The 24648-nt window shown below is 36.8% G+C and overlaps 1 protein-coding gene and 6 pseudogenes across 1 annotated transcript; 1 reads left to right on the top strand and 6 right to left on the bottom strand.

Moving 5' to 3' along the window:
* Positions 1–69: 69 nt before the first annotated feature.
* On the bottom strand, positions 70–605 carry LOC125497924 (cytochrome c oxidase subunit 1-like; annotated as a pseudogene).
* Positions 606–827: 222 nt separating this feature from the next.
* LOC125497925 (putative cytochrome c biosynthesis ccmC-like mitochondrial protein) lies at positions 828–1353 on the bottom strand (annotated as a pseudogene).
* A 772-nt stretch (positions 1354–2125) lies between these two features.
* LOC125497926 (cytochrome c oxidase subunit 1-like) lies at positions 2126–2669 on the bottom strand (annotated as a pseudogene).
* A 212-nt stretch (positions 2670–2881) lies between these two features.
* On the bottom strand, positions 2882–3945 carry LOC125497927 (putative cytochrome c biosynthesis ccmC-like mitochondrial protein; annotated as a pseudogene).
* Positions 3946–4201: 256 nt separating this feature from the next.
* LOC125497928 (cytochrome c oxidase subunit 1-like) lies at positions 4202–4714 on the bottom strand (annotated as a pseudogene).
* Positions 4715–4942: 228 nt separating this feature from the next.
* On the bottom strand, positions 4943–6016 carry LOC125497929 (putative cytochrome c biosynthesis ccmC-like mitochondrial protein; annotated as a pseudogene).
* A 2216-nt stretch (positions 6017–8232) lies between these two features.
* LOC130591331 (uncharacterized) lies at positions 8233–10731 on the top strand. Its single transcript, XM_057394606.1, has 4 exons — positions 8233–8546; positions 8632–9382; positions 9479–9622; positions 9706–10731. The coding sequence occupies exons 1-4, from the start codon at positions 8233–8235 to the stop codon at positions 10729–10731; spliced, it is 2235 nt and encodes a 744-aa protein (XP_057250589.1).
* The last annotated feature ends 13917 nt before the right edge of the window (positions 10732–24648 follow it).

Here is a 24648-nt window from a genome sequence, read left to right as displayed (position 1 = left end):
TCCGTCGCTAATTTTTCAAAATCAAATTGTTTTGTGAAAGTTCGTAGAAAGTCCCTAAAATTGCTAAAGTTAGCGACAGAAATGAAAAACCGTAGCTAATTTATCGGGAATGCGACGTAGCATACCCGAAAGCCCTAAAAAATGCATGGGGAAGAAGGTAAGATTAACCCCGAAAATAGTGATCCAAAAATGGATTTGACCAGAATTTTTAGGGTATGTTCGACCAAAGTTTTTGCCCACCCAATAGTAAAATCCTACAAATAAAGCAAAAACGGCTCCCATAGAAAGTACATAATGGAAATGTGAACCACATAATAAGTGTCATGTAGAGCAATGTCTAGCCCAGAATTAGCCAGGACTATTCCAGTGAGTCCTCCTACGGTGAACAAAAAGATGAACCCTACAGCAAATAACATGGGTGTTTTGTATTGTATCGAACCCCCCCCCCACATGGTAGCGATCCAACTAAAGAATTTAATTCCAGTGGGCCGCTATGATCATGGTAGCTGCGGTGAAGTAAGCACGAGTATCGATGTCTAAGCCCACAGTAAAATATGATGAGCCCAAACAAGAAATCCAAGAACACCTATACTGATCCCATCCGTCTATTAGTGATATCTCCATCCTAAACTTCTATTGAATGAAGGCCTTATGAACTGGAATGATGAAGTGGATTCGAGCCAATATCTCCGAGCGACTTTCCCTTCAGTCTATCATGATGGGAAGAACCCGTTGCCCCGAGTCTCGGCACCCTCCCGCCTTTCGGCAAGATATTAGCCTTAATTACATCTAATCTCAATAAATAGAAAGTTAGAAGAATTAGTAATTCAATGGATGCAAAAAGACTCCGCGAGTGAATTAGGTTTGAGTCTTCCTTAAATGCAAGCACTAAGCACGTAAACTACCTTCTCGAGCTTCTATTTCTTCCGTTAAAGGAGATTCGAGAAAAGATGGAATAGGAAGACGTATTTCAATAACAAAATAAGAGACGGGTTGAGAAGAGGAAGTTAGCAAAGTTAGACAAGATTGGAATGAGCATAGGAACATGTTTGGTTACCAAATCGATCGGCTAATGCTCCAGCTTGATGCGATGTATTCCACCAGTTGACTGGAAACTTGATTATTGGTATATCGATCGGTCCAGCACGGATTAAAATAGGAGCCGGTTCTACAGGAAGCTTTTGAAAACACAGCGCACCCAAGTAAATAAGAGCAAGATGAATATAGAAGTTAAACGAGCATCCCACACCCAAAAGGTGCGTGCCCCACATGGGTCTTCCCCAAACCCCCAGTAACTAAGGTAAACAACGTAGAAAAAGCACCCATTTCTGTACCGATTCCGGAAGAGCGAAGAAAAGAGGATCACTACAAAAAAACTCGTTTGCGACGGACAGAATCCGTCGCTAAATAGGCAAAATCCGTTCTAAATTGAATTAGCGACGGATTTAGGGACGGATTCTGTCCGTCCTAAAACTTCGTCGCTAAATCAATTTAGCGACGGAACTTTGTATTCCGTCCCTAAATTAGGGACGAAATTTAGGGACGGAATTTAAATCCGTCCCTAAATTAGGGACGGAAAATAAAAATCCGTAGCTAAATTTAGGGACGAAAATAAAAATCCGTAGCTAAATTTAGCTACGGATTTTGAAATCTGTAGCTAATTTAGCTACGAAAATGAAAATCCGTAGCTAAATTTAGCTACGGATTTTCATTTCCGTCCCTAAATTTGGGACGGAAATTACAAATCCGTCCCTAAAATGAAATTAAAAAAAAATGTAGTGGTGATTTTACTCTTAATCACCAATTTTAGCGACGGATTTAGCTGTTATCCGTCCTACTCGTAATCGAACTGGATGCGCTCTTCTCCGGAATCGAACTCGTAACCTCAAAGTCATAAGCTAAAGGTCCAACCAATTACTCTGCATACGAACTTGTTAATATGTATTGGTAAAATCTGTTTATAAGTACTGGAAGAATTAGCGACGGATTTGACAATCTGTCGCTAATTCAGGGACGGATTTCAAAATCCGTCGCAAATTTAGGGACGGATTCCAAAATCCGTCGCTAATTTTTCAAAATCAAATTGTTTTGTGAAAGTTCGTAGAAAGTCCCTAAATTGCTAAAGTTAGCGACAGAAATGAAAAACCGTAGCTAATTTATCGGGAATGCGACGTAGCATACCAAAGCCCTAAAAAATGCATGGGGAAGAAGGTAAGATTAACCCCGAAAATAGTATCCAAAAATGGATTTGACCAGAATTTTTAGGGTATGTTCGACAAAGTTTTTGCCCACCCAATAGTAAAATCCTACAAATAAAGCAAAAACGGCTCCCATAGAAAGTACATAATGGAAATGTGCAGCCACATAATAAGTGTCATGTAGAGCAATGTCAGCTAGATTAGCCAGGACTATTCCAGTGAGTCCTCCTACGGTGAACAAAAGATGAACCCTACAGCAAATAACATGGGTGTTTTGTATTGTATCGAACCCCCCCACATGGTAGCGATCCAACTAAAGAATTTAATTCCAGTGGGGACCGCTATGATCATGGTAGCTGCGGTGAAGTAAGCACGAGTATCAATGTCTAAGCCCACAGTAAACATATGATGAGCCCAAAGAAATCCAAGAACACCTATACTGATCCATCCGTCTATTAGTGATATCTCCATCCTAAACTTCTATTGAATGAAGGCCTTATGAACTGGAATGATGAAGTGGATTCGAGCCAATATCTCCGAGCGACTTTCCCTTCAGTCTATCATGATGGGAAGAACCCGTTGCCCCGAGTCTCGGCACCCTCCCGCCTTTCGGCAAGATATTAGCCTTAATTACATCTAATCTCAATAAATAGAAAGTTAGAAGAATTAGTAATTCAATGGATGCAAAAAGACTCCGCGAGTGAATTAGGTTTGAGTCTTCCTTAAATGCAAGCACTAAGCACGTAAACTACCTTCTCGAGCTTCTATTTCTTCCGTTAAAGGAGATTCGAGAAAAGATGGAATAGGAAGACGTATTTCAATAACAAAATAAGAGACGGGTTGAGAAGAGGAAGTTAGCAAAGTTAGACAAGATTGGAATGAGCATAGGAACATGTATTGGTGTACCAAATCGATCGGCTAATGCTCCAGCTTGATGCGATGTATTCCACCAGTTGACTGGAAACTTGATTATTGGTATATCGATCGGTCCAGCACGGATTAAAATAGGAGCCGGTTCTACAGGAAGCTTTTGAAAACACAGCGCACCCAAGTAAATAAGGAGCAAATGAATATAGAAGTTAAACGAGATCCCACACCCAAAAGGTGCGTGCCCCACATGGGTCTTCCCAAACCCCCAGTAACTAAGGTAAACAACGTAGAAAGCACCCATTTCTGTACCGATTCCGGAAGAGCGAAGAAAAAGAGGATCACTACAAAAAAAACTCGTTTTAGCGACGGACAGAATCCGTCGCTAAATAGGCAAAATCCGTTGCTAAATTGAATTAGCGACGGATTTAGGGACGGATTCTGTCCGTCCTAAAACCTTCGTCGCTAAATCAATTTAGCGACGGAACTTTGTATTCCGTCCTAAATTAGGGACGGAAATTTAGGACGGAATTTAAACCGTCCCTAAATTAGGGACGGAAAATAAAAATCCGTAGCTAAATTTAGGGACGAAAATAAAAATCCGTAGCTAAATTTAGCTACGGATTTTGAAATCTGTAGCTAATTTAGCTACGAAAATGAAAATCCGTAGCTAAATTTAGCTACGGATTTTCATTTCCGTCCCTAAATTTAGGGACGGAAATTACAAATCCGTCCCTAAAATGAAATTAAAAAAAAATGTAGTGGTGATTTTACTCTTAATCACCAATTTCTAGCGACGGATTTAGCTGTTATCCGTCCCTACTCGTAATCGAACTGGATGCGCTCTTCTCCGGAATCGAACTCGTAACCTCAAAGTCATAAGCTAAAGGTCCAACCAATTACTCTGCATACGAACTTGTTAATATGTATTGGTAAAATCTGTTTATATGTACTGGAAGAATTAGCGACGGATTTGACAATCTGTCGCTAATTCAGGGACGGATTTCAAAATCCGTCGCTAAATTTAGGGACGGATTCCAAAATCCGTCGCTAATTTTTCAAAATCAAATTGTTTGTGAAAGTTCGTAGAAAGTCCTAAAATTGCTAAAGTTAGCGACAGAAATGAAAAACCGTAGCTAATTTATCGGAATGCGACGTAGCATACCCGAAAGCCCTAAAAAATGCATGGGGAAGAAGGTAAGATTAACCCCGAAAATAGTGATCCAAAAATGGATTTGACCAGAATTTTTAGGGTATGTTCGACCAAAGTTTTTGCCACCCAATAGTAAAATCCTACAAATAAAGCAAAAACGGCTCCCATAGAAAGTACATAATGGAAATGTGCAGCCACATAATAAGTGTCATGTAGAGCAATGTCTAGCCTAGAATTAGCCAGGACTATTCCAGTGAGTCCTCCTACGGTGAACAAAAAGATGAACCCTACAGCAAATAACATGGGTGTTTTGTATTGTATCGAACCCCCCCCCCCCACATGGTAGCGATCCAACTAAAGAATTTAATTCCAGTGGGGACCGCTATGATCATGGTAGCTGCGGTGAAGTAAGCACGAGTATCAATGTCTAAGCCCACAGTAAACATATGATGAGCCCAAAAAGAAATCCAAGAACACCTATACTGATCCCATCCGTCTATTAGTGATATCTCCATCCTAAACTTCTATTGAATGAAGGCCTTATGAACTGGAATGATGAAGTGGATTCGAGCCAATATCTCCGAGCGACTTTCCCTTCAGTCTATCATGATGGGAAGAACCCGTTGCCCCGAGTCTCGGCACCCTCCCGCCTTTCGGCAAGATATTAGCCTTAATTACATCTAATCTCAATAAATAGAAAGTTAGAAGAATTAGTAATTCAATGGATGCAAAAAGACTCCGCGAGTGAATTAGGTTTGAGTCTTCCTTAAATGCAAGCACTAAGCACGTAAACTACCTTCTCGAGCTTCTATTTCTTCCGTTAAAGGAGATTCGAGAAAAGATGGAATAGGAAGACGTATTTCAATAACAAAATAAGAGACGGGTTGAGAAGAGGAAGTTAGCAAAGTTAGACAAGATTGGAATGAGCATAGGAACATGTATTGGTGTACCAAATCGATCGGCTAATGCTCCCAGCTTGATGCGATGTATTCCACCAGTTGACTGGAAACTTGATTATTGGTATATCGATCGGTCCAGCACGGATTAAAATAGGAGCCGGTTCTACAGGAAGCTTTTGAAAACACAGCGCACCCAAGTAAATAAGGAGCAAGATGAATATAGAAGTTAAACGAGCATCCCACACCCAAAAGGTGCGTGCCCCACATGTGTCTTCCCAAACCCCCAGTAACTAAGGTAAACAACGTAGAAAAAGCACCCATTTCTGTACCGATTCCGGAAGAGCGAAGAAAAAGAGGATCACTACAAAAAAAACTCGTTTTAGCGACGGACAGAATCCTCGCTAAATAGGCAAAATCCGTTGCTAAATTGAATTAGCGACGGATTTAGGGACGGATTCTGTCCGTCCCTAAAACCTTCGTCGCTAAATCAATTTAGCGAAGGAACTTTGTATTCCGTCCCTAAATTAGGGACGGAAATTTAGGGACGGAATTTAAATCCGTCCCTAAATTAGGGACGGAAAATAAAAATCCGTAGCTAAATTAAGGGACGAAAATAAAAATCCGTAGCTAAATTTAGCTACGGATTTTGAAATCTGTAGCTAATTTAGCTACGAAAATGAAAATCCGTAGCTAAATTTAGCTACGGATTTTCATTTCCGTCCCTAAATTTAGGGACGGAAATTACAAATCCGTCCCTAAAATGAAATTAAAAAAAAATGTAGTGGTGATTTTACTCTTAATCACCAATTTCTAGCGACGGATTTAGCTGTTATCCGTCCTACTCGTAATCGAACTGGATGCGCTCTTCTCCGGAATCGAACTCGTAACCTCAAAGTCATAAGCTAAAGGTCCAACCAATTACTCTGCATACGAACTTGTTAATATGTATTGGTAAAATCTGTTTATATGTACTGGAAGAATTAGCGACGGATTTGACCATCTGTCGCTAATTCAGGGACGGATTTCAAAATCCGTCGCTAAATTTAGGGCGGATTCCAAAATCCGTCGCTAATTTTTCAAAATCAAATTGTTTTGTGAAAGTTCGTAGAAAGTCCCTAAAATTGCTAAAGTTAGCGACAGATTTTGAAATGAAGAGAGGTCTTTTTTTCTCTCTCTCATATACTTAAAGTAAAGCAAGTACTATTTAGAATTGTTTTCAATGACATGTAGCATTGAATATGTGATATGACGAAGCTTAGCAGTGGCTTCAACCCCATCTTTGATCCCTGTGATCAGAGGTTCGAATCCTCATATCCCCTTCCCCCATGTAAATATGTACCCGTCTTTGTGACTTATTTGCACAAAAAAAAAACCAAAAAAAACTAATTTTAGAATCCTATGCGTCAATAAATTAAGAGAAATCATAGATTAATGTCATACATTTATTTGAGGTCTTTGTTTTTAAAGACTAATAGTAGATAGTAGATAGTAGACTAGTAATAGATTAGAGTAAAAAATTTAAGGATTTTTTGTCAGAAAGTACCTTATAAATATCACTTTTTGTGAAAAAGTACCTTATATAAAAAATGTTGTGAACAAGCAAGTACCTTTTACCAACTTTTTTGTTGTAACTTAGCACCTTTTGCCGGATTCTGAGCATTGACCAAAAATTCCGGCGTTGACCAGATCACGTGCAAAGCACGTGATCATTAACTGAACCAAAAAACCCCCCAAAATTCCCCAAAAAACCCGATAAAACCCCAAACCCCATTTTTAACCCAATTTTCCCCCCAAAATTCGTTTCTCTCTCTCCTTCTCTCTTCTGTGCAACGGCATCATCATTGAATGCAGGTATTGAATTGAAGGCAACTTGCAGAAGACATTGATTGGAAAGGTTATTGGGTGGTTGGTGAACTTAATATTACTTAGGGTTAACAAAGTAAGTTTTTTTTTTGCTAAAAAAGTCTGTAATTTTTTTTCCTTATTCATCCTCACTTTCTTACTTTCTTCTTCTTGTCGTTTTCAATGGGTAAAGAAGATGGTGGTCCTGTAAAGCAACAAATTCGAGACAAAAAGGACAGGTTTACAGTAGTTCAAAGGCCAAGGTAAGTTTTTTGATAATTTAAATTTTTGGTGTTTGCAATTTAATAAAAAAAAGCTGAATGGTAGATTCCTAGGTTTATGTTTGTTTATTTTGATTCAGGTTTAATGGTAGAGTAAACATATATTATCCTTGGTATAAGTTAATGGCACCTGTTAACATTCATTTGTACTATGGGGGAAGATTTGTCACGAATGTGAAGAGGAAGAAAACAACTTATGAACCTGGGCCTGGGAATTTTTATGGAATTAGCTTGCACAGTAGAGTAGAGGAAGTATGTTACTTTGAATTTGTGGATTGGATTAAGAATGGATTAAAATTCACAGATGTTGGACAGATTTGGTTTAGGAGGAGAGGTTGTACATTATTTAATGGAAGAAAGGAGATAAGGGATGATGGTGATATCCCTGAGTTTCTTAATGCTCCTGAGCCAAATGGAGCATACTATTTGTATGTGACTCATTGTGAAGAAGGGGTCAGAAATGCTGATGAGGGGGAGAGTAGTGATGAGGGGAAGGGTACTTATAGGAGAGTTAAAGGAAAGTCAAAAGGACCTTCACAGTCAATAGGGGGTCCACAAAAAGATGGGAAAGTGGTCCCCACATCCAAAGTTGCTAACCCTACACAGAAAAAAAACCTCACCTACAAAAACAGTGAGTAAGGACAAAACAAAGCAGCCCCAACCTTTACCTCTTTCCAGCTCAAAACAAACAAAAAACAGCAGCCATACAACAGATCTAGAAAAAACATAGGTCAGGGAGGTGGAGAAATTATTATCCAGAGGGTTTGGAAGCTGAGGGTCAGGCAGTAGGTTCAGTTGGTGAGGGCCAGGAAGTGGGTGCAAGTCAGGTTGTGGGTGAGGTGAACAACTGGGTGAGGGTCAACAAGTGGGTGAAAGTGAGCTTGTGGGTGAGGGTGAACATCTGGGTGAGGGTGAAGATTTAAATGAGGGTGGTTCATGGGAATCTGATGAGGAAGATAGTGATGTAGTGTTAAGTGAGGGTGACTTTGAAGATGAAAGTGATGATGATATTTGCTGAATATGTTGATTTTGGTATAAGTGAGAGGGTCACAAGGAGCTTAGGTGGTGTTGAAGGTAGTTTGTTAGGAAGAGAGGCAGTTGAGGAGGATGATTTGAACATCCAATTGTTAGATGAAGAGGATCTGAATGATGATGATGATGATGAGGTGGCTAGCTTAGGTGAATCTGATGAGGAGCTAGGGTCAAATTACTCTGTGTTCAACCCTGCAGTTGATTTCAAGGGGAAAATCAACTTGACTTTGGGACTCAAGTTTCCTTCCAATGACTGTTTTAGGAAGGCACTAAGGTACCATGCCATTGACAGGGGCTACAACTACTACTTTCTGCATAACAATAAGAGGAGAGTGAGTGTGTATTGTGTGAATATATAGATGTGAGTGTGAGTGGAAGAACAATAAAAGGGTGAGGTGCACATGTAAAGGGAAGAAGTGCAACTTTAAGGTTCATTGCAAGCAAGTGAAGGGTGAGGCTACATTCCAAATCAAGAGCATTAGGTTAAAGCATACATGTGGTAGGCAACATGAGAACAACAAAGTCACTTCACAGTACTTGGCTGAGAGGTTCTTAGATGAGTGGAGGGATACACCATCTTGGAAGTTGGTTGAGTTTATGAAAAGGGCAAGGAGGGTGACTGGTGTGCAGCTTGGGTATTTCAAGTGCTATTATGCTAGGCAAATAGCAATGAAGATGATTCATGGGGATGCAAGTGAGCAATATGGGAAGGTTTGGGACTATGCTGAGGCCATCAAGCTGCATAATCCTGGTTCCACAGCAGTGGTTAAGGTGACAGGGGTTGAAGATGGTACCCCTTGCTTTCAGAGATTGTACATCTGCCTGCAGCCTTGTAAGAAAGGCTTTATGGCAGGTTGCAGGCCCATTATAGGGGTGGATGGTTGCCACCTTAGAGGCCCATACCCAGGCATTTGTCTAACTGCAGTAGCCAAGGATGGGAACAATAACCTTTTTCCAGTGGCTTGGGCTATTGTGGAAGTGGAAAATGGAGACACTTGGGCCTGGTTTCTGGAGCTTCTTGTGAAGGACATTGAGAGTGTAGCACATAATGTCACATGGGTTAGAGAGGGCACAGGTTCAGACATCACATACATGTCTGACAGGCAAAAGGTAGTTTTATCTCTTTACATTGCTTTGTGAATTAATTTTGCTAATTGCTTTTGCTAATTCCTTTTGCTAATTTCTTTTGTTAATTCATTTTGGTAGGGCTTGGTGGATGCTTTCAATAAAGTAGTCCCAAATGCAGAGGTGAGGTTCTGCTGTAGACACATTTGGGCTAACTTCAAACAAAAATTTCCAGGAGAGTTATACAGACAATCATTTTGGAAAGCAGCAAGAGCATCTACAAAGGTTAGTGCATGCTTTAATTGCCTTTAAATATCATTTTGATTCATGATATAGCTTAGTGATTATTTTTATTTTGCAAATGGCAGTGGCATTTTGAGTGTGAGATGGCCTCCATTAAGTTGTTGTCCACTGATGCACATAAGTACCTAGCTGATATTCCACCTTGCCATTGGTCTAGGCATGCTTTCACAACTAGGTCTAAGTCTGGTATGGTTCTTAATAATGCTTGTGAGAGTTTTAATGTTGTTATTAGGGATGCTAGGACAAAACCTATATTATCCATGATGGAATGGATGAGAAGGTATGTAATGAAGAGGTGTAGTGCAAAAAGAAATGGATTAAAAAACTTTAAGGGAGTGATTATGCCTTCAGTTGAGAAAATGCTTGAGAAGGCTGCTGACCAGGTTAGGAATTGTGATGTTGCTCAGGCAGATGTATGGGAGTTTGAGGTGGACCACTTGTCAACTGGGGAGTCATATGTTGTGAATTTAGAGAAAAAAACATGTGGCTGTTTTAGATGGGACTTGTTGGGGATCCCCTGTTATCATGCTTTGGCATGTATTGTGAGGCAAAGGCTCAATGTTGAGGACTATGTGCATCAGGCTTACCATGTGTCCACCTATTCTAAGACATATGCCCCTGCATTTCACCCCATGCCTGGACACAATGAATGGCCCAAGACTAACTTACAACCACCTGCACCCCCACCTTTTAGAAAAATGCCAGGAAGGCCTAAGCTAAAGAAAAGAATAAAAGAGCCAGGTGAAGGTCAGGGTGAAGGCCAAGAGAGGGGAAAGTTGTTGGTTGTAAGGGCAAAAAAGAAAAATGCATGTAGTCATTGTGGTGGTTTGGGTCATTACAAGAACACATGTAAGAATCCACCCAAACCAGTTGAACCTCCAAAAGGCAAGACTGGAAGGCCAAGGAAAGATCCATCTGCTCCACCTGCCAAGAAGCAAAGAACAGCTCCAACTCAGCAACAAGAACAAGCAACAGCAGCTCCGGTGCATCCACATCAACCACAACAGCATGATTTCTCTTCTCAAGCTAGCAGTTCAGCTGGTCCTTCATGCATTTCAATGGGTGCAAACTTCAATTCAAGCATAATGTAGCTGCTGTTTTAAGTCTATTAATGTACTGAACATCTCTTTTGACTTTTGATTTCAAGTTTGTAATGAACAAACACATGCTTATTGTGTTAGGCTATGGTCATTTTTTGTTAAAACAGTTAGTTAATGATGCAATATAAGTTATTTGTTTGCATTCAGTTAGTATTTGTCAATTGTTGTGAATGGTTGTTCAATTGTACTCAAACAAACAGAACAGATAGTCAAACAAAACCTTAACTTATCATAGAAGATGTGACAAATATCACAACATTGGTACATCAATTCCTTAGATCAAACTACATTCTCCCCCTCCCACCCATTACATTGCTATTACCCATCCCATTACATTGCTATTATAAACAACTATCCTAACCTAATAACTTAGAAACAGTAAAGCTAACAACAAGTGCAACAACACATGCTATGATAACAACAACCCCCAAGTTTTGTTGTGGAGCTTCCACAGTCCTCTTCACCTTATCCATTTTTTTCTTTGCCTTCACCAATTCATCAGCAAGCCTGTTTTTTTCATGTTCAACAAACACAAATTTTGCCTTCAGCACATTCATTTCAGTTGCCAATCTCTGTTTCTCACCAACAAGTACATTGGTCACTTCTTTTTGCCAATTACATGAAATCCACTCAAAAAATGGGGTTTGGGGAAAACTGGGGGAAAATCAGGTTTTTTTGGGGAATTTTGGGGGTTTTTTGGTTCAGTTAATGATCACGTGCTTCGCACATGGTCTGGTCAACGCCGGAATTTTTGGTCAATGCTCAGAATCCGGCAAAAGGTGCTAAGTTACAACAAAAAAGTTGGTAAAAGGTACTTGTTCACAACATTTTTTATATAAGGTACTTTTTCACAAAAAGTGATATTTATAAGGTACTTTCTGACAAAAAATCCAAAATTTAACATTTACTCCAATTTTTATCTATATATCTTTTTTAAGCTATGTAATTAAATGTTTATCCTAATCTTAAATTGTTTGATCCTATCTTGAACTAAATCAATTGAATTCTAATTTTAAAATATAATCCTAATTAATAAATAAATGTAATAACTATGCATGTCTATTCAAAATCAATTACATGTTAGGTATTGTGGCTGTAAGATTGTCACTTAATTTTTCGGTTTGTTTTTATTTATTTGAGTATCCTCTTGGATTATTGTTAATTGATATTGTGGGTGATATAATCACAAATTGGTAGTTGGAACACTTCAAGAGTACTTCTGTAAACTTTATAAATTGTTTTGCACACGCAAAATGAGATACAGTATTTCTCATTGTTTTTTTTAAAGTTCAGACCTCAAATTGGACCTTTATGGGCAAAATTGACCCATGAATCCTGGATAGAGTAGTTTTACTCTGTTTTAAATCTGATGAAGTACGAGACATTTTCAACACACAAATTGAGGTATTTATAATCATTTTCTTACAATACTGACTTCAAATTGGGTCCTTGAGGGCCAAATCGACCCCGTAAATTCCAGACATTGTACCTTTGCTTTGTTTTCAGCCTGAAAAGCAATATGAGACGTTATCAACTCGCAAAATGAGGTATTTGACCGAGAAAGGCTTAGTAATCAACGGTTTGAGTTAAAAAAAATTCAAACACCCAAAATAAAACACAATGGTACCATTATAACCTGACATTAGTATCAAATTGTTATCAGGACTGGTATCAAGGTATCAATATTTTCGGAGAATGGTACCATTATAACCTAGCATTGGTACCAAGCAAATGTCAGCCACACGCGCGTGAAATCTTCCAACGCATAAAATGACCAAATTACCCCCATTTGAGTCCCCTAAGAGGCTCAAACGGTTGGTTGCCAAGACAAGCTCGTATTTGACCTGATATGCATGCCTTGTAAAAAAATCTATGTTTAGGATTTATCAGGTCAATTTTGCTTTTACTGGTTCAATTTGATGTCAAAATTGTCGTAATATGACCAAAAAGACCTTACTTTGTGTGACATAAATGTCTCCCGCGTTGGGGTGAAAACAAAGCAAAAATACTATACTATCTATGATTTATTGGGGTGTTCAATTAATTTGGCTCCTCATGGTCCTATTTTAGGTCAGAATTGTATAAAAACGAGAAATATCTCGTTTTACATATTTAAAACTAGTTTTTTTGCTCGGGCGATGCCTCAGTCAGTTACAATAAATAATATGTTGTTATTTTTTATTTCATAATTTATTTTGCTACTTTTCCTATTTTTTGTCCATTAAGAAATTGAAAAATTTATGTCACGACGTGATCATAAGTAAAGGAAATTTTAATGCTTTGAGTTTGAAACAATACCTTAAAAGGAATTGTGGTAATAGAATATGACATCAATATTCTCTTGTAAGTTACGTAATAAGAGTGTTAAAGATGTACTCAGGGGTTAAGGTCTGTAAGGGTATTTTGAGCACAAACACAAACCTCAGGGGTATCTGAGGAATTCCCCATATGTGGGGGGTGATTTGGGAATTACGTCAAACCTCAGGGGTACCTGAGGAAATTTCCCTTTTTTGAGCAGAGTGCCACGTGGCACATAACATTCTTTCGCACGCCTTTTATTATATTTGTATAGATGTCTCATATCTGCTTATTGAATGAACCCAGATTGGACACCATTAAGCTCGGCTCAACTTGACTCGTTTAAAAATTCGATAAGTTTAACTTGTGAGCTCAACGAGCCCGGGAATTTGAAGCTCGGTCGAGCCTGTGAAATTTTTGACGGCTGAAGCTCAGCTCATGAGTTCTTCTCATGCTTGGCTCATTGCCTCGTGAGCTTGTTTAAGGCCAAGTTCGTTGAAGGATAATGATATTTTCAAACTATCAAACTAAAGGGTCATAATTTTATTATTTAGTACCACAATTATATACCTTTTGAGCTAGATGTCACATTATCATTAGTCCATCATTTGTTTTTTCATATACTTCCTCCGTTCCATAATAAGTGAAACATAGGGATTGGGCACAAGATTTAATAAACATCACTTTCAAAAGCCAAAAAGTCATAAAATACCCTTTTATTATCAAAAGGAGGAGAGAGAAAAGCAAACCATACAAGTTTGTGATGGGCACTCTTGTCATTTTGCCACTTTCTTTTATCCATTTAAGGTATGTTTCACTTATTTTGAAACGTTCTAATATAGTAAGTGTTTCACTTATTATGGAACGGAGGAAGTATAATTTATGGTTTTTTTTAAAAAAAAACAATTGGTTTAATTATAAAGTATTTAAAAAAATAATCAAGTCATTTACGAGTTTCTTGAGACGAGCTTGGTCTAGCTCAAGTCAACTCACTAGGGTCGTGAACCGAGCCTGAACTTGAGCCGAACCCCAACGACCTGAACTTGAGTCAAGCCCCAACGACTTGAACTTTGACAAAGCCTTAACTAAGTTTATCACAAGTGTGTATAACTCATGATCACCTGCGCCGTACTGTCCGCCGGGCTAAAAACAGAGGAAAACTACCCTTCTTAGGATTTATATACGAAGTCAATTTCTAAGGGTCCAATGTGAGGTCGGAATCATAAAAAAACGACCAAATATACATCATTTTGCATGTTGAAAACATAACTAAAGTTGGTGCCTACCACATAGAAGAATCAATAAATAAATAAATAAAAAGTAACAAATGCTACCAATTAAAATTTTATAAACTTAAGGCCTGTTCTCCCGAGCTTATTTTCAGTTCAGTTCAGTTTAGCTCAGCTCCAATAAGTTCAGTTCAGTTCAGTTCAGCTCCATTCTTTTATAACCATTTTGTTAAATATTATTATTATGCTGGTATAATTTATTTTACTAATTACTCTTATTTTTATTATATTATTATTATTATTATTATCACTATTATTATTATTATTTAAATATATATCATTACTATTAAGTATTATTATTATTGTTGTTTCTATATATTATTTTATTTATTATAGCTTTACTCATTATTATTATTATTAGGAGGAACATAGTTTAGGTCAAAGCACAAATAAACTCACTTTTTTTAGCCCAAAAACCAATCAAATTGCGTCAAGACGCTTTATGATGTAATTTTCGCGGTCCAACCCAATCATTATTTTTATTACTAAATATTTTTATATTATTAAATCTAATTATTAAAATAGTAATATTAATTTACTTCTTAGATATTATTGTTATTATGTATCATCATCAAGTATTAATCTATTAATACAAATAATATAAAATTATTATTATTAATTATCATTATTATCATTAATTATTATTATTATTAATTTATGATTATTAATATTATTTATTTATAACTATCATTTTAAAATATCCAAAATACTATTATTATTATTATTCATTATTACTCCCTCCGTTTCCTAAAGATCTTCCCTCTTTCCGTTTAAGGGTGTTTCCAAAAAATCTTCCCTCTTTTTCTTTATTCCTTATTTGGCAAAACATATTTCCCTATTTACCCTTTCATGTCACTATCATATGGTCCACCATTACATTATTAATTCAATTTTACTCCCTTTCTCTCTCCTACTTTAACCCCTTTTTATTTGTTTATTTATCTTAACCCCTTTCTCTCTCCTACTTTACTCACACCTGCCCACACAACTTGATTTTCCTTGGTATCTGTAGGAACAGTAAGTGGGAAGATCTTTAGGAAACGGAGGGAGTATTACTTATCATTATAATTATTATTTAATATTCATATTATTATTGTTAAAATATTATTTATATACTTATTACATTCAATTTAGTTTAATTTAATTTAATTCAATTCAATTCAATTCAATTCAATTCAATTCAATTCAATTCAATTCAATTCAATTCAATTCAATTCAATTCAATTCAGTTCAGTTCAGTTCAGTTCAGTTCAGTTCAGTTTAGTTCAGTTTAGTTCAGCTCCAATAAGTTCAGTTTAGTTTAGTTTAGTTCAACTCCAATAAGTTCAGTTCAATTCATCTCCAATAAGTTTAGTTCAGTTCAGCTCCAATAAGTTCAGTAGCTGAACTGAACTGATTGTAGCTAAACTGAACTGAATTGAATTTAATTGAATTGAATTGAATTGAATTGAATTGAATTGAATTGAATTGAATTGAACTGAATTGAATTGAATTGAATTAAATTAAATTAAATTAATTGAATGTAATAAATATATGAATAATATTTACGGTTTTTTCACCAAATACCCCTGACAAAAAAATTTATTCACCAAATACCCCAACTTTTTTCAAAATTCACCAAATACCCCTAACTTTTAAAAAAATTCACCAGATACCCCCAAAGATAATGGACGTTAGTCTCCGTTAGTGTTTATTTACAACTTTGCCCTAAGTCAACCTAATTAGCTCTAAGTCAACCTAATTAACCTAAGTCAACCTAATTAACCCTAACTAATCCTAACCCTAACCCTCTCTCTCCCCTAACCACCACCCCCCACAACCTAACAACCCCAGCCCCACTAACCCACCACCCCACCACCCCACCACACCACCACCAACCCCGGTACCACCAGCCCCCTCCTCGCAGCCACCGACACCAACCCCACCAGCCCCCTCCTTCGCAGCACACACTAACCCCACCCCTACCTTCCTCTGCAGCCACCGACACCACCCCACCCCTACCCTCCCCCGCAGCCACCAAATTCGCCCAAAACCATCACCCACCACCTTCACTGCCACCATCAAATCAACCACAAGAACCAACACAACACCAAATCAACCACAATATAAACAGATCTAGAAAACCAAAAGTAAAAAACCAGATTGAAATTAAAAAATAATGAAAACCTAGATCTAAAATTAATCAATCCAAAAAAAAATGAAAACCCAGAAAAATGATGGTGATGGTGATGACGGGTCAAGAGAAAACAAAGGTCGCCGGAGATTCCTTTAAGTGCGGTATGAACTGTAGGAGAATATAGACTCTCTGGCGGAAGACGAGAGAGGTTGACAATAATACGGTCCAGACGACCGGCGTAGGCGCGAAGGGACAAGGAGGGGGGGTTGCGCGACGATTTCGGGGGAAGGGGAGGGGGGTTGCGCGACGATTTCGGGGAAGGGGAGGGTAGGGCGCACGACTGGTAGGGAAGGGGAGGGGAGGGGGCGGCGGACTGGGGGAAGGGGAGGAGGGTGGGTGGGGGGGGGGGCTGGGGTTGGGGGGGTGGTGGGTTAGGGGAGACAGAGAGGGGAGGTTAGGTTAGTTAAGTTTTTAGGGTTTTTTTAAGTTAATTAGAGTTTTTTAGGGTTAATTAACACTAATGACTAACGGAGTTAACTGCCGTTAGTCATTAAGGGCATTATTTGTCATTTTTTTAAAATTTTGGGGTATCTGGTGAATTTTTTTAAAAGTTAGGGGTATCTGGTGAATTTTGAAAAAAGCTGGGGTATTTGGTGAATAAATTTTTTTGTCAGGGGTATTTGGTGAAAAAACCGTAATATTTAAAAAATAATAATATGAATATTATATAATTATTATAATGATAAGTAATAATAATGAATAATAATAATAGTATTTTGGATATTTTTAAATGATACTTATAAAAAAATATTAATAATTATAAATTATTATTAATAATAATAATTAATGATAATAATGATAATTAATAATAATTATTTTATATTATTTGTATTAATACTTGATGATGATATATGATAACAATAATATCTATGAAGTAAATTAATATTACTATTTTAATAATTAGATTTAATAATATAATAATATTTATTAATAAAAATAGTGATTGGGTTGGACCGCGAAAATTACATCATAAACCGTCTTGACGTGATTTGATTGGTTTATGGGCTAAAAACGTGGGTTTATTTGTGCTTTGACCTAAACCATGTTCCTCCTAATAATAATAGTAATACAAAGCGTTTTCTGTACCGCAGGCCACACGGAAAGCATACCGTGTGGCTGCGCGCGTCACAACTCACAAGCCATTCCCAACCTCCTTCCTCCCTCCTCCCTCCTCAAATCTTCGATTTCTTCAGCATCATCATCATCATCGCAAAACTCAACCATCAACAACAACGTTATCCATGGCGGTACATACTCCCCGACAACCCTTTTTTCCTAGAAGTATATATTAGCCCATTTTCTCTCTACTCGGATACCACCATTAACATCCAAGAGGGAGATTGCGTCGAATTTAACATCAAATGATGGGGGTCAAATTCCCCACATTCTTTCGGAGCCATTGATGTCGAACATTATGGTGTGGCTAGTTGTACCAAAAACATTCTGGATAGCCGAGAAGTGTCAATGGTGATGGCCATAGGTCTGATTCAATATGGAAGTTGGAGATTGTTGGAATTTTGAAGAGGTTTGCTTCAATAGATTCAAAATAATTTTAAATAGCTCGACCCATATAAAACATTGAACTGTTTCCATCTCGAGATTGATAGGAATGAAGGTGTTTAATGGTGTTAATTGCGAGAGCGAGATGGAATTTGATTTCAGTCATGAGGAAGATGGAGGAGTGAGGCGTTGGGAGAGGAGTAGATCTGAATACATGATCCATGAAATTAAGTAATATATTGCCTTGAATGTTTTGATTGCTTTGGTTAACATATTACTATTTTAATAATATATTAATACTTGATGATGATATATAATAACAATAATATCTATGAAGTAAATTAATATTACTATTTTAATAATTAGATTTAATAATATAATAATATTTAGTAATAAAAATAGTGATTGGGTTGGACCGCGAAAGTTACATCATAACCCGTCTTGACGTGATTTGATTGGTTTATGGGCTAAAAACGTGGGTTTATTTGTGCTCTGACCTAAACCATGTTCCTCCTAATAATAATAGTAATACAAAGCGTTTTCTGTACCACAGGCCACACGGAAAGCATACCGTGTGGCTGCGCGCGTCACAACTCACAAGCCATTCCCAACCTCCTTCCTCCCTCCTCCTTCCTCAAATCTTCGATTTCTTCAGCATCATCATCATCATCGCAAAACTCAACCATCAACAACAACGTTATCCATGGCGGTACATACTCCCCGACAACCCTTTTTTCCCAGAAGTATATATTAGCCCATTTTCTCTCTCCTCGGATACCACAATTAACATCCAAGAGGGAGATTGCGTCGAATTTAACATCAAATGATGGGGGTCAAATTCCCCACATTCTTTCGAAGCCATTGATGTCGAACATTATGGTGTGGCTAATGTACCAAAAACATTCTGGATAGCCGAGAAGTTTCAATGGTGATGGCCATAGGTCTGATTCAATATGGAAGTTGGAAATTGTTGGAATTTTGAAGAGGTTTGCTTCAATAGATTCAACATAATTTTAAATAGATCGACCCATATAGAACATTGAACTATTTCCATCTCGAGATTGATAGGAATGAATGTGTTTAATGGTGTTAATTGCGAGAGCGAGATGAAATTTGAGTTTTTCAGTCATGAGGAAGATGGAGGAGTGAGGCGTTGGGAGAGGAGTAGATCTGAATACATGATCCATGAAATTAAGTAATATATTGCCTTGAATGTTTAATTTCCTTTGATTGTTTTGGTTAACATATACTCCCTCCGTTTCATATTAATTTACACACTGACATTTTACACTATTCACAAATTACACTTTGACTCTCGTTTGTGATTTATACGTGAATAAAAACATAGTCATGTGGGATCTTGTTAGATTCGTCTTAGTATGTATTTTATTAATATGTACTTTTTATAATTTTTACAAATACAAAACTAAAGATATATGTTTTCAAAGTTCTACATTGGCATGCGTGAAAAGTATAAGTGTGTAGATTAAAATGAAACGGAGGGAGTATACAGCAGTTGACTATTGAAATCTGTCGAATATGAGAAGTCATCTACTTTTCCTTGTATATTTATCAAATAAAATGATGTAAATCATCTTTCTTTCTTTTTCCTTTCCCATAAAATGATAAAATTGAAATCAGTACACTTTATTGACCTCACATAATTCATGGTCAATAGTATACTTTATGTTTGTATACTTATCAAATAAAAAGATGTAAATCATCTAATTTCTTTTCCATAAAATTATTAGTTATCTAAGGGAATTGAGTTTGATACTGAATTTTTGAATTTGGATTTTTTTTTCTCTCTCCTCAATTATCTAAGGCGAGGATCGTGGTGGAGGAAGAGAGAGTAGATTTGAGTTCTTTTTTAAGTTTTTCATTATTATTTCGATCGAATTTGTTACAATTGCAAAGTACGAGGAGAGAGAAAGACCGAGCAAGACATTTGTTATAATTACAAAAAGTAACCTTTTTTTATTGTAGAAGTAACCCCTTATAATTGAAAAGTAACCCCTAATTTTAATAAAAGTAACCCATTATATTACAAAAAAGTAACCTATACTTTCCCCCTCAAAAAAAAAGTAACCTATACTTTTAGTAAAAGTAACTCCTAGTTATAATAAAAGTAACCCCCTTACAAGTTCAAAAAGTAACCCCTAATTATAGCAAAAGTAACCCCCTTACAGTTACAAAAAGTAACCTATACTTTCAGTAAAAGCAACTCCTAGTTATAGTAAAAATAACCCCTAGTTATAGCAAAAGTAACCTATACTTTTAGTAAAAGCAACCCCTATTTATAGTAAAAGTAACCCCTATTTATAAAAAAATAACCCCCTTATAGTTACAAAAAGTAAACCCTATTCACGGTAGAAGTAACCCTTTATAATTACAAAAGTAACCCCTTATAATTAAAAAAAGTAACCTCTATTTACTGTAGAAGTAACCCCTTATAATTAAAAAGTAACCCCTAATTTCAATAAAAGTAACCCCTTGTAATTACAAACTTAGCACCTACTTTTTGCGAAAATATGAGGTTACTCGAACAAATAAATAAGGTTACTCAAACATGTAATTAGAGTTACATTTGTTAACTAATGAGGTTACTTTTATAATATAATGGGTCATTTGAAAAATATATAAGGGATACTTGTAGAATAAATGGGTTACTTGTATGATAAAATAAGGGTACAAATAATAATAGTTACTTATTATGAAGTAATGGGTTTCTCGTATCATAAAATAAGGTTACATATAATAAGGGTTACACATACATTCAGGTAGGGTTATCCAAAAACGGATTCACGCTTGGATTTTTTTTAAAGGGGATACGAGCATCATTATACGGCCTAGCTTGGACTTATTATTAGCCACGTCCTTATTTATCAATGTGTTAGTGGTAAAATTCTAGAGGAAATAAGAGGAGAGAGAAAATAGGAAAAAAAATTGGGGAAATAAGAGGAGAGAGAAAATGAGGCAAAAAAATAGGAAAAATGATAGACACATCAAAGAGAAAAAAAAAGAGTTTTAAAAAAAATGAGAGAAAAGAGAAAATAGGGAAAAAAAATAGGGGAAATAAGAGGAGAGAGAAAATGAGGCAAAAAAATAAAAAAAAATGAGACAGACATCAAAGAGAAAAAAAAAAAGAAAAAAAAAGAAAGAGTAAAAAAAAAATAAGAGAAAGAGGGGAGGCGTGAGATAGGGGGGTTGAGAGGAAAGTGGGAGGGGTGGCCACACCATTAGTTGAAGGTGTGGCCTGCCTCATATAAAAGTTTGTGAAAAACTTGTGATAATAATACTTAATAGTAATGATAAATAATAATAATAATCGTAATTAGTAAAATAAATTATACCAATATAATAATAATATTTAACAAAATGATTATAAAAGAATGGAGCTGAACTGAACTGGTTAGAGCTGAACTGGTTAGAGCTGAACTGAAATGATTAAAGCTGAACTGAAAATAAGTTGGGGAGAACTGAACTGAACTAAAAATAAGTTGGGGATAACTAAACTGAATCGACACTTTGTGGCTCATTCACGCAAAAAAAAAAAAAAAAAAAATTATAAACTCGGGTTACCAAAGAGAATTTATACTCGGTAGTTCGTATATGTGTTTCTTCTTTTCCTATTTTTTTTTAGGAAAAATTGTGAATAACCACCTGTCAGATACCCTTGTTTCAAAATAACCACCCCAATTTCATTTGCGTTTAAATAACCACCTCAACTTATCTTAACGTTTTTAAATACCCACCTCTTAACAGAAAAATGTGACTCCGTTAAAAGTGGGGCCCATTTTTTTTTACTGACCTAATCTCCCTCCAAACAAACCACGCATTCATACCTAATCTACCTATTCTCTCTTTCCTCTTTCCTCTCTCCTCTTTCTTCTTCAAACTTCAATTATTTTTCACCTTCCCCTCCCCATTTTAAATTCTTCATTCAATTTTCTGCACAAGATTCTTTCTCTCTCTAATCTGCAACTGAGTTTTTTACAGTGAGAAGAATGTGTGAGTGAGGCTGGTGTTACTGCGTTGTGTCGTGAAGTTGTGGGCCCTAAACAAGGTAAAAAACTGAAATTTAACCTTTATACTATACTAATCTATGTATAAATTATTCAATTAAGTAATTAGAAGCTTGGTTAAGCAATTGCTTTTTCTTTTTATTGATTTTAAAATGTTGTTGATTGCGTTATGAAATTGGTAGAATCCTAATTTCAGTTTTGCCATTGCTAGAATGTCGAAATATCAAATTAGGCTTCAAGTTGGTGGGGATTTTGCTCAGAAGATTACTAAAGGGAGGAAGGTGGTTCAGTATGAGGGGGGGTTCAGTTACCTTAGTTGTCAAGTAGAGAAAGAATTAATTAATTTGAGGTATTTATGGGGAATGGCAGAGAATGCATATGCTGCTAGTAGTAGTATGAATTTGCCAAGTATATTGAAGTTTCATTTTTGTGAGAAGGGTAAAACATTAAGCAGTGGGTTAGTTGAATTGAGAAACCAAGAGTCCATTTCATTGTGGCTTGAAACTGTTGACAAAAGCCAAACTTTGAACTGCTTCTGCACAGTTGTTAACTCTCATAAACAAGAACAAATTTCAACCCAAAAAGCCACTCAACAAAAGCCCACTTTGAGACCCAATACAAGAAACAATCCAACTTCTTCTACCTGCTCTAAACCAGCCATAGTAAACCCTCAAACTCAAAATAGCCAAAAAAATTTGAAGTTGGCCAAAGTTATAATAGAACAAAGGAGAAGCCAAGGTTGAATCTGCCACCTAGAGATGTAGAAAATGACAATGATGTTTGGCCTATGACCAGAAAGAGTTTGAGAGAGGACTACCAAAGGGACAAAAATCCACTCTAGGGTTAAACACACTGCTAGGAAGAAGACAAGTTGTAGAGTGGAGAGTGTGAAGAGGAATTAACAGAGATAAACCTAAGAGAAAAGAAAAAGTAAGCAAAAGCAGATTAAAGATGAGGGAAGGTGAAAGGCAAGGTTGTTAGGAAGCCAAAGGCAAAGAAGAAGCTTTTTGTTAAGAGTGACAGTGAGGCAGATTCACTAAGTGAGAGTTCATCTGAATACACAAGCTTAGATGATATTGAGGGTTGCGGGGAAGAAGAAGTTGACTTGAAAGGTATTAAAAATGAAGAGTTGCAAACTAGGGGAAGAATTGCAAAGGATAATTTGTTGAAAGAAGTGAATGGTTCACTTCAGTTTCACAAGGGTGAAACAAGTTCAAAAAAGGAAAAACAGGTTGTGAAAGATGTTGATGGGGAAGAAATCAGTTTGCAACCTGAGATTGAATATGATTCTGATGAGTTGAGGAGCATTGATGGTAGCAGTGATGATGAAGAAAGATGGCCACACTTCAATCCAGAGGTTGCTTTCAAGCATCCAATTGAGTTTCAGCCTGGTATGTTGTTTGACTCATCTGAAATTTTGAGAAAAGCTATTCAGTGGCATGCTATACAAAATAGGTATGATTTTTACAGCCTTCACAATGATGGCACAAGAATTTCTCTTTATTGCAAAGATAGGTGTGATTGTGAATGGGATGTGAAAAAGACTAAGTTGAGAAAAGACCCTAAGTTGATAGCTTGTCCTCATAAGGGAAACTGGAAGTGTAATTTCAAAATTAATGCTAGGAAATTACCTAATAGTGGTACTTGGCAATTGAAATCTATGAACATGAAGCATGATTTTGAGAAAATCATTGACTAATAAGTTGACTAGTGAATACCTAGCAGAGAGATACATTAGGATTTTAGAGCTGATCCTAATTGGAAGCTTAAGGCCTTTATTAACAAGGTTTTTAGGGCACTGGCATAGGTATTAAGTATACCAAGCTTGGTATGCAAGGGCTAGATGTAAACTTATCATCTACGGGGATGCATCTGAACAATATGCCAAAATGTGGGACTATGTAAATGCTCTTATCGAACATAATCCTGGTAGCAGTGCATATGTTATGGTTGATAGCATTGAGAGACCTCCCCCACTGTTTGTTAGAATGTATGTTGTGCTTGAATGCTTGCAAGGAAGGGTTGGATGTAGACCTGTTATTGGGGTGGATGGGTGTCACCTCAAAGGAGCTTATCCTGGACAATGTTTGGTTGCTGTCGGAAAAGATGGAAATAACAACATATTCCCTTTTGCTTGGGCAATAGTTGAGGTGGAAAACAAAGATAGTTGGTGTTGGTTCATAGAATTGTTGTTGAAGGACATTGGTGGAGCTCCATTGGGTGAAGGATGGACCTTTATGTCTGATAGAAAAAGGTATGATTTTAAAATACATTTGTATATTCTGTAGTTTATTTGTCAACTAAGTGAAGATATTAAATCAGTTTGTGATGGTGTTTTATACAATACAGGGACTGTTGGAGGCTTTTCCTTTGCTTGCACCAAAAGCAGAGCTCAGATTTTGTGTTAGGCACATCTGGGCAAATTTTAAACTGAGGTTCAGTGGGAGTATTTTCAAGTCCCTCTTTTGGAATGCAGCAAGGGCAACAACAGAGGTAATGTCAACAGAGGAATTTTTTCTTTGTTTCTCATTCATTAAATGGCATTTAAGTGTGGGACTAATCTATTAATTAATTTTAGTTTTTCTTTGAGGTTAACATGGAGAGCATCAAGTGTCTATCT

This window comes from Beta vulgaris, chromosome 5 (genome assembly GCF_026745355.1).
Source record: "Beta vulgaris subsp. vulgaris cultivar EL10 chromosome 5, EL10.2, whole genome shotgun sequence".
NCBI lineage: Eukaryota > Viridiplantae > Streptophyta > Magnoliopsida > Caryophyllales > Amaranthaceae > Beta > Beta vulgaris.
The sequence above is the reverse complement of the archived record's forward strand: the minus strand, read 5'-3'. Positions and strand labels throughout refer to the sequence as shown.